Source organism: Phaethon aethereus (assembly GCF_964289735.1).
Source record: "Phaethon aethereus genome assembly, chromosome: 2".
Classification (NCBI taxonomy): Eukaryota; Metazoa; Chordata; class Aves; order Phaethontiformes; family Phaethontidae; genus Phaethon; species Phaethon aethereus.
The window spans coordinates 99488168-99498799 of record NC_138582.1 but is presented as its reverse complement, the minus strand read 5'-3'; the positions used below and the strand labels follow the sequence as shown (position 1 = coordinate 99498799).

The window sequence follows — 10632 nt, the reverse complement described above, 5'->3', positions numbered from 1 at the left end:
CGGGCGGGCGGGGCGGCGCCCCTCGGCTCCCAGGGGGCGCCCCGCCGCCCGCCGGTGCCGCGGCCGGGGGCGGTGCCGGGGCGGGCGGCGACCAATGGCGCGGCGGGGGCGGGGCGGGAGGTGCAGGAACACCCGGGAGGTGACAGGGAGGCCCCGCCCTCCCGGCGGCGAGCGGGCGCCCGCGGCGAAGATGGCAGGGGAGCGGCGCTGAGCTCCGCGCCGCCGCCTCCGCCGGGGGAGGGCGGTTATCTCTGCCCGCCCCGCGTCCACTCAAGGGAGGGCGGTTATCTCTGCCCGCCCCGCGTCCACTCAAGGGAGGGCGGTTATCTCTGCCCGCCCCGCGTCCACTCAAGGGAGGGCAGAGCGCCGGCGCCTCCGCGGAGGGCGGTGTGTGTGTGTGTGTGATGGTGCGGGCATGGCAGGGCAGCCGGCGGCCGCGGCGCTGCTGAGGCGGGGGGCGGCTGGTCCCGGCCCCGGCGGTGGCGGCAGTCAGCGGCGGCTGCCTCTCTCTCACGCCCGCCCGGCGGCCGCCTCCCCCCTCTCCGGCCGGCGCTGAGGGAAGGAGGGAGCGCGTCGGCGTGCCGCCCGCCTCGCCTCGCCCCCCGCCGCCTGGCCGCCGCCATGCTGCCCGGGGTGGGGGTGTTCGGCACCGGCCTGACGGCGCGGGTGATCGTGCCGCTGCTGAAAGCGGAGGGCTTCGCCGTCAAGGCGCTGTGGGGCCGGACGCCCGAGGAGGCGGAGGAGCTGGCCAAGGAGATGAGCGTCCCCTTCTACACCAGCCGCATCGACGAGGTGCTGCTGCACCAGGACGTCGACTTGGTCTGCGTCAACTTGCCGCCGCCGCTCACCCGGCAGGTCGCCGTCAAGACCCTGGGTGAGTGCTGGCGGGGGCGGGGGCGGCCCCGCTGCGGTCTGCGGGACGGCCTCCGGCTGCACGGAGCGAAACCTCGGCGCGGAGTTTTCCCCCTGCTTTGCTTCCCCCCCGCCCCGTCTTCCCCCCTCGGTCGGAGAGGGTCCGGGCGCTCCCCGCTGCAGCAGGCCGAGGGTCGGCGAGGGACGGCGCTGCGGCACCCCCCCCGGTGCGGTCCCTCGGCGAGCGGGCAACCCGCCCCTTCGGGATGCTCGGGCGAGCTTGGACAGGGCCGGGCCTGACACCCAGCCCAGGCAGCGGGAGGAGGGAGCAGGTGTCATCCGTGTCGCGGTAAAAAGGAAAAAATGAGGGTGAAAAGGAGGAAATGATCCCCCTGCCCGCGTCTGGCCGGCGGCTTCCCTACGCCCCGTGGGGGGCTGGGGGTTCCGGCTCTGCCCCTGGGTCACCGGCTTCAAACCTGGGGGGGAGGCAAGAAACGGTGACAGCGGGGGAAGCGTGGTTTGTTTGGTTTTGGTTTTTTGTTTTTTTTTTTTTACGCCCGAGGCTTAATTAAGATCACGTACGAAGGGAAGGAGGGACTGAGAAAGTAGGCACGCACTGTTGTCAGCTTCCCTGGTTTCAAGCGTGCAGAAATGGGCTGCATCTTGCTTTCTTCCAGGTCTGGGCTCTGCTCGTTGAAGCCGATCCCTGGTCCTGAAACACTTGTTTTCCGGATGGATTTTAGTGGGGGTACACTCCGGAGTGAAGAAGCCTTAATTTGTCCCAAGAAATATAGGTGGGAGAGGGTAAAAGTGAGGGGGAAGTGCCGCGAGTCGCCTTTGTTGCAGAGCGCCTTGAGGCTCCCGAGTCAGAGGGTGGCTGGTTTGGCGGCGGGGGTGCAGCTCCGTAGGCGGATGGTGATCCCTTTCAGCCTCCTAAAGGTGTCTCGTAGTCTTACCTTGCCGCTGGCGCACTCGTCGGAATTAGTTGCCATCCAAAGGCTCCTGGTATCACAGCCAGCTAGTGTTTTCAACCTTTATAATTAAGCAATTCAGGGAATTAAGGCAGTACCTAAAAATCCTTCAGTCTAGTGTTGGCATTTGTCTGGAAACCTTGCTCAGTGTTACTTTCTGTACTTGGAAATGCTTGTCTTTATTATAATATACTTTTGACTTTTTTCCTCAAGATACAACACTCACACCAGAAGCCTGACTTGCTCGCCAGAGTGATGTGCAAATGAATTTGTAATGTAGAAATACTTATCCCACGAAACATAAATAAAAGACAGTATCAAGGTAGCAAGGTTTTATGTTCGCCACACATGAATCTGGCAACAATTGTGTCAGTTTTCCTGTGACACTCTTTCCTGCAGGTGTTGCTCTTGGAAGTGCCCCAGCTTGCCTGGAGGTAGAGTCCCACGAGGTTTCAGGCAGACAGGAGACATCTGGTACAAGAAAAAAATTTCTGAAATAATAAAGAAATTTAATTGGTGTGAATATTTTTTTCTGGAGAGCTTGAAGTAGTATTATGCTTTGTCCCTGTCTGAATATTTGCAGCTAAAGAAGGAAAAAAAAAAAAAAACCCCAAACCCAACCTGTTCCTGGTGTTCCTGAACATGTGCTGAATTTATGAATGATGCCGACAGTTGATGTAGCTGAGATGTTACCGATAACTTGCTGATGCAATCTGCTAGCAACAGACTGGAGGGGAAAAAAAAGTGTTTTCTCCCTATTCATTAGTACTGTACCATTCTCGGTTCTCTTTCACTGCTAGTTAATTTGGTTTCCTCCCGTTCCCCAACAGTTGTTATTTGTATGTTGCACAGGTAGCAAAATGTGTGTGAAAATGTATGGTATGGTCATTAAGTAGGGATTAAACATGCAATATGTGATAATTTTTTTAGTGTATTACTTAAACGATTATTATTTACAGAAATATCTCTTGGACTATAACTAACTCTTCCCCTGGTTATTTCAAAGTTAAATTTTTACTTTTTTTAAAAATTCAGGCATTGGATCTGTAACAATGGAAGTTCTTGCATGTTCATACAGGTGCAAACAGGGGGTAGAGCAGCGGTTCCTGAACTGCTGAGATGAATACCTCCCTGCTGGCAGCTCCTTCTCCTGGTCCTGCTTGTGCTTCATGGCTTGGGAACTGCTGTGCCCTGGAGTGATTATTTTGCTTTAATGACTGAATTTTCTGTTTTGAGGGGAGAAGTGCAATTACATTGCTTAAGTGGGGTTTTAAACAGCTTCTGGTAAGCAGGGGCAATGTTTTATGGACTGAGGAAAGCAGAAGCTGGAAAATCATTCCTTACTATGACAAGGAAAGGATGTAGGTATTTTTCTTTTTTTTTAACTTGTTTTTGTTTTTGTTTTTTTTTCCCTCTTGAGATTTCACACAAGCATTATGCAGCAGCTAGTGATACGCAGGGATACCAGAGGTTTTACTCATAGATGGAGGCTTCAGGAGGTCTAAACATGATGCCCTGTGCTGCAGCAGAAAAGGTTGAGAAAGACATGGGTTATTCGTTAATACACCCAGGTCTGGCTTCCATATGAGGGGAGGCGTATCTGGCCTGGGAGGAGACAGGGACCAACTTTTCTTTTATACCTGTATTTTATTTTAAATTGGCTTGTTGCCCAAAGCTGCGTTTTGACTTGGGGAGGTCTCATTATTAAAAAGAAAAAGCCTGGCGAAGCAGTTGGCGGTGTTTACGTCGCCTGCCTAGAGCTGTGTTTACACTCCGAATTTGCAGTGCGTTCAAATCTACTCTGGCCTATTTCTGATGCAGACTCCCGAGATGGAGATGGGGTGAAATAGGTGCTCCTGCAGCTGTGTTTAGCTCGGACCATGCAATGGGAAAAACTTGGTTGCTTTGTTTTCGCTGGTATCTCTGAGATGTAGATGTATTGCTGCTTTAAGCATATTTTTGGCACAGTGGCCCATCAAATGCTATTAAAACACACATGTGTGAATACATGCCCCAACTGAGGAAGTCCCCAAACTCTGGCTTCCTGGAAGCTGGGACGGGGGAGAAAATGGGAGAAATATGGCTTTAAACTTGCCCTGTTAATTTTTCCTCTAAGCCTTTGCTGCTCATCTCTCTTAGAAACAGGGTCCTGACTCTCTACAGCAATTTCCTTAGGAGCTAGACCAACGTTGGGCAAGTCTCTGGAACAGACCAAGTTCAAGAGAGAATTGGAAACTAGGCTGGTTTGGATGATGACAGAAAGCACAAATAAAACCTGTGGCATTTTATGTGAAACAGGCCGGTGGCCTCTGTCACTTCTGCATGAAAGGAATCAAATTCCCTGTTCGCCTCTACAAAACAGAGCTGATCGATCCTTTCTCTCCTGTCTCCGGTCTAGCCCCCTCACTTAGGAGCTCTTTTGTTTATTGCTGTTTGTACTTGTTCCCTGTAACTGTGGCTGCTGGGTGCTTGTGTCATGCAAAGCTAAGGTCCCGACTGACTTGCTGCTTGGTGGTCAAGAAAGATCAATGGTTGAATATTTAGGTAAGCATAGAAAACAGTCCTAGTGTTGAATAAGGGCATTTTTCTTTCTTAACTGTGCTGAGAAGTTTGGCATGTTTGCTGGAAGTGGTCTGCTTTTCCCCTGCCCACGTGCATCAGCAATACAACCGTACATGGTCTAAACACAGAGATGCATTTGCATACAGGGACAAAACTTGTCCACAGAGTTCCTGTTTGTGCTCAACATCAGAGGAGTTGCTGGTACAGACAATGTGACCCTCCACCTAGTGCAAAATTGTCAATGCATGACTTTTCACAGTATAATCCCTCCCCCTCATTCAATATTATATGACATCCTTCAGGTCCTGACTGAAATGGTTGCCCTATGTGACTAAGTAGCTGCCACATCAGGTGAAGTGATTTACTGCAGGTGGTGCTGAGAGGTCCTTGATGACATTTCATCAAGGACGTTGAAGGCGAAGTCATAGCTATTTCTGCGTTTCTGGTCCTGTTGGTGCTTGACTTAAGTCAGCTTGGCTAAAGCGAACTTTTTCCTGAGATTCACACAAATGTTTCTGGGGAGCAAATGCTTTGCTTTTGGAAAGAGTCAAGTGCCAGATGTTTTTTTAAAGCATGTCTCTGAAGATGTTACTCTTAATTCTATTTACAGTGGTTTTGCTTACTCTTTAATCTTAAGGACAGAAATGCTGAGCTCTAGATACTATTACTTTTTAAAATGTTTATATTGTAGTAGCACATGGTAGGAGTCTGTGGGGACTATACAGAGTATGACTTTCCCAGCCCTGCAGAGGTTGTTTCTCTTAAGGAGCACTAAAATTTGTTTGCTGACTGGTGCTTCTTCTATACGTGATTGTGGTCATGAGGGGACATCTCTATTTAGTGAGAAACATAAATAGTACTGCTGAGATCCTCACCTTCCCACCCCTTCCCAGGAATCGTAGGCATCGCACAGGCTTGCAGTACAAGGCCTGCTGTCTGTCTGGACGATGTTTCTGAGAGCCCCTTGTTAAAGCACTGGCAATGCGTCTCTGGATCAACCCCTGAAGCGGGAGGAACGTCAGCTGCAGCGGAGTAATTCACAAATCTGATGCAATCTCTAATTTCTATATTCCTCTGCACCCATGCAAATCAGGCAGAGGTTGCAGGGTTGTAGCAGTGGGTAGAACTTAGTCCAGAGTTTGTAAAGTGGTTAGGATCCTTTGGGATGAGATGCTCTATTAGGGGAAAACATTATCGTGATTATTTATTATTAATAGCAACGTAATATCTGTCCTGCAATATTGAGTTTAAATTTGACCTAATGGCAGTGACTTTCAGCAGAACACACTCTTGTACTTGGAAGGCAGATGACTTTGCAGCATATTAAATGTGAATTATGGTCATCTTATTGCAAAAGAAAGTCAGATGAAGCGCTGTCTATCTTTAATCAGCAGAGCTAGCAAAGGCTATGATGCCTTTTTTGCACATACTAGAAATTCAGTCCAAAGAACCTCCTGGCAATCAGCTGCAAGTCTTCCTACTTGAGTGATGGTGGTATACCGTAGAAAATGGCACCTAGCTCTTCCACTGACCTTTTCAGTACTGCAGACCTTTAAATCCAGTGTTGTTCCTGCAAAACTCCTATGGAGATATTTTGGGATTTGGCCTCTGAGACAGCTAAGGTAAAGAGCACTGTTCAGGTACTGGTTAAAAACCAAACGAATAAAAAAATAAATCCCCAAACAAAACCCTTGCTTCCTTGCTGTCCTTCAAATCAAAGGCACTTTTTGATTTTTATTTCCCCCCTCCCCCCCAAGTTGTCCTGTCTGAAGGTAATCACCAGTTCTGTTTTTGCAGTGGTAGGGTAAGTTGGGCGCCCAGTATGGACCAGACTTTGGATACTGGGGCCCAGAGCTCATGCTGTGATGACACACCCAAGTTTGCCTAGACTAAGGAACAGCCGGTTGTGATTGAAGTGGTTGTATTAAACCGTGTTAGGCATGAAGACCGCCATTGCGATCCTGTGTCCAGCTGGGTCAGTTTGCGTTGCTGCGGATTCCTCCGTACTGTTTTAAAACCAAGCGCTTGGCCTCGGGGAGCCCAAAAGGCTGCAAAGAGAGATTGCTGTGTTGCTGTCTCTGGACCGGCGTGGGCAGCTGAAACAGGATGGGATGAACCTCTTGACTCCTGTGAGTCTTAGTCTTGCACCCACTCAGCTGGAGGCCATAGAGATGTGGAAAGCAGCAGCGTGCTCCGTGTAGAAAGTTAAGGTCCTTCAGCTTTCTGCTGCTCTGTCGGAGGTCACCATGCCCGGTAGGTGAGTTGGCTGAAACAGATGTGTGCCCAGGTCCCCAGCCGCCCCGCTTCTCCCTGTGATTTAAATGGCGAAACGTGATGCCAGAGCATGGACGCCTTCCTTTCAGCTGCCGGGGGCTCGGACCTTTGGTGCAGGAGCAGCGAAGGCAGCGAGGGCGGCGCTGGCCTCTGCTACTGCCCGTGTTTGATCTGTCACACTTTGTTAGGCAGAGCCCATAGTCAGGGTGGTGGATATTTCGATGAGAAATCTGACTTTCTTTGAAATACATGAGTCGGAGGGGGCCTTTGTCTTGTTTTTAATCTTTATGTAGGCAAGTCCTTAAGGCCTCTCTCTGTTTCACTGCACTTTGAACACTGTTCTTGCACTGTTCTGGTCTTACATTGGTGTTAGCAATCGTGGCAAATACAGCTATTTTTCCTACCATCTGTGGTACTGGGAAAACTCGGCTGCTCAAAGGCTAGTGCTATTTCCAGGACAGGTCCTCCCAGGGCACCCTTGTCAGTGTCGCCAGCGACGCACTGGCATTAGCAATGCCGTGATGTCTTGATTTGGTGTTGAAAATGGCTGGAAGAGGTAAGTAGCTCTCTTAGACGTGGCTTCTGGTGTGGCTGATGAAGATTTGACTAATGTGGTGTTAACTAGCAAAGGGCTGGAAACTACACAAACACAGAACGTGTTGCATAGCTTTCTTCTATGAGAAGATGCGAGTCCTGATAAAAGGTGTGTTTATTCTGTTAGAGCCGTGCTCAGGCTAAGTGTTGTAATTATTTGACTTCTGGAGTAAATTATTGCATCCTTACAAGATGAGAAACAGCAGAAAACAGGTCTTTCATTATTATTATTCTTTTTTTGCATAGCTTTGTGCCTTCATTCCAACAGGCAGTGGCCGCCGTAACATCTGCTGTGGTACTGAGCTGTCTGATCCCTCTTCCACAGACCTTCCCTCTGTGACTTTCTGTCTTGTTGATGGGTTTTGGGATTTGTGCTGTTGAATGCTCCGTCTAGGGAAAGGACAGTGGATTTTGAGTGGGAGCTCTGCAGATTAAGGACTTGTGTCCTGCTGTTGTTCTTCCAGGTTTTGGAAGAATATTAAATAACAGCAGAATTAAGAAAGAATACGTAAATAAATGTGGAGAAAGGAAAATATATTGGGCAAATAAAATAATTAGATTTTCAAGCTTCCCAGTGTTGCTTCTCTTCTCTTTTTTTTTTAAAAAAAAAAAAAAAGCCCTCTCATGTCTGAGATTGACACTGTATGACAGAGAGATTTGCAGTATGCCTCCAGACAAGGATAGTAGAGTGCAGCCCCTGATGGAGGCAGGGTAAAAACTCTGCAAGATGCTAAATATGTTGTTTTGTCCCCTTTTGTTTGAGAACGAATTACGTTGAAGCGTATTACAACTTGCTGTCCTTTTCTTTGTATGTGCAGTAGATTTTGCCCATTTAGCAGCAGCGGTGGCAAAGCACTGAGGAGGAGAATGGAGTTAAATTTCTAGAGTGGCCAAGATTGGTGTTTTTTACAGGCAATGTTTTTCACAGCAGCAACACCCTTCACTGTTAATATCAGTTTGCCACAGCGTTATCCGGAGTTGCTATGAATTGTTCTGGTTTCCTCAAACCACCAAAGCAGAAGCATTTACCCTGCTGTTTTTTGTTTATTATTCACAGAATAAACTCTCAGCTTCCAAGAGTGAGCTGTCAAAGTCAGGGACTTAATTTACAAGGTCAGTGTGCATGCAGGTAACAAAAAAATTATTTCAGGTCTGGACTCTTGATTTAAACAAATTTATTTAAATGGCTGTGTAATTAAACAGGACCAATCCCTTGTGTAGGTTCCTTAAATTGATTTAAGGCCTGGTCTGTGCATAGATTTCTGTACCGGTGTAATTATGACTGCAAGGGGTATGACTTCTTTAATGTAGTAATTGCTGTGTGGCCTTTAGAAGTCCAGCTTGTGTGACTCCTGGTGTGAACGCTGCTCTGCCGACATAATGGCATCTGTATTTCGTACAGGTTATTCCTGCTCCTGTGCAGGCATGACCTTGAGTGGTCAAGCATTGGAACAGGCTGCCCAGGGAGGTGGTGGAGTCACCATCACTGGAAGTGGTCAAAAAAACGTGTAGATGTGGCACTCCAGGATATGGTTTAGTGGACATGGTGGTGTTGGGTTGACGGTTGGACTTGATGATCTTAAAGGTCTTTTCCAACCTGAATGATTCTGTGATAAATTGTTGGTTTTGTATATAGTTAGAGCTTTCAGCTGGTGTAAATGTGTCCATGTTACTGGTCTAGTCCAGCTCTAGATGTATTGGTACAGCTGTACTCTGCATGAAGGTGGTTGATGCATTAATTTAGGCGGTTTATTGTTGTGGATGCTGGGAGGAATCGTGTTTGGGTTTTGCGTCACTGTGAGTTTGGAGGCCTTTGAGCAAAAGTCCCTAAAGGGTTTAAAGAGTTTTTCTGTGCTTGTTCAGGAGCTGGCTATGCTAGAAATGCGGTGGTGAAGAGCAGAGGAGGGTGAGCCTTGCTACACCGGGCGGCCGGCACGGACCACCAAAGTCAGACAAGACTCACGCACCTGGCAAGCATAAGCGTATTTATCCTTCAGCACTGCTGAAGCCTCTTATAGCTGCGCTTCCAGATGGTGGAACTGGATAGCATAAACACCAGATCTTATTAATACACAGGTCTGGCCCCCAGGGTAACAGGAGTTTTAGGGAATTGTGGAGGATGAGAGTTTACACCCTTTTTCTCCTTTGGAAAGAGATAATAGCATCCTTCGTTTTAGCCTAGCCAGGGCTAATATTGAAAAGTGTTACTTAGCAGGCCTAACTCCTAAGTATGAGCATGGTGAAGAGCACAGAAAATGAGAGCACAGTGTGAGGACCTTGGTTGGTAGTAATATAAGAATAAACATAATGATTTAACACGGGGAGTAAAATTACTTCCATCGTTTGCTACTGTGCTAGAGTTTAACCTCAGGGTGAAAACCGGTGCCTTTAATTCTGCCGCAGCAGCAATCACAACTTTAGCGAAGCAGATGGAGGTGAAAAAAAAGTTAGCAACCTTGTTTTGCATTCTGATGTTTCCATGGCTTTTATCAGCAATAAAGACCCTTGTTTTGGCACTTCCTTTCAGTGAATGTTTGGCAGTCTTCAGCATTTCCATCTGGCCATTTTTTGCCAGGAAATGCCCAGAAGGGAGGTCATGGTTGAATTAAATACTGTCTCTAGGGTACTGGGCTTCACATGGCTAATGAGAAGCCTTGATATAGAGAGCTTTACAAAATCCAAATAGAGTCAAGCAAGGAGGGCTAACTATGAAATAATAGTTGTCCTTGCTGTGCTGGAGTGATGATGTTGCTTAAAAATGTGAAACCGAAGGCTAGACTGAGCACTTGGAATTCTTTCTTTTGGTTTCTATACATACGCATTACATATAGTTCCATATATATAAAAAAACAACATTCAAGTGAAAAATATATAAATTAAAAATTCCTGGAAGTCCCTCCCCTTCCTTCACTTCCTCAGCCCATAAAAAACAATGCAACTGTTACTGTTTCATGTAGGGATAGGAAAGGGGAGAGAGAGTAGCTTGGAGAACATCTGAATCAGTTGCAGCCAAGCTTATGCGCCATAAAATAAAATTCCAGAAACGTGCCTGTGAAAGATGCATGTGAAAGCCCGGACTCTGATCCTGCTTGTTCCATGGTAAATGCAAGTAAAGCTCTACTGGATCAAAGGAAATAGTTGAAATTTATGATGATGATGTTACTGAGAACACGTCGTGGCCTGCAAGAAAAACTAACCACACTGCAGGGAGAGGAGCGGGCCTTGCAGATCTGCGTCCTCTCGGCAAAGGCATCTCAGTCAATTTAGGAAATGATTGGTGGGAGTCTTGGGACATGGTTCTGCAAACCTTTGCTTACTCCAGCAGCCTCCTTGAAGACAAAATCCTTGATTCCTTATGGGGAATATTTGTCAGGTGCAG

At 48.0% G+C, this 10632-nt stretch overlaps 1 protein-coding gene across 2 annotated transcripts in view; it reads left to right on the top strand.

Moving 5' to 3' along the window:
- Nucleotides 1-475: 475 nt before the first annotated feature.
- Nucleotides 476-10632, top strand: part of GFOD1 (Gfo/Idh/MocA-like oxidoreductase domain containing 1) — a gene marked incomplete at its 3' end in the record, with an annotated part of 68540 nt that continues 58383 nt past the window's right edge. The window contains exon 1 of one of the 2 annotated variants that reach the window (XM_082015117.1): nt 476-874. In XM_082015117.1, the coding sequence (XP_081871243.1) occupies nt 622-874 (253 nt within the window). In that variant the 5' untranslated portion in view covers nt 476-621. The remainder of the gene's footprint in view (nt 875-10632) is intronic. The other variant, XM_082015116.1, reaches the window with a different exon arrangement.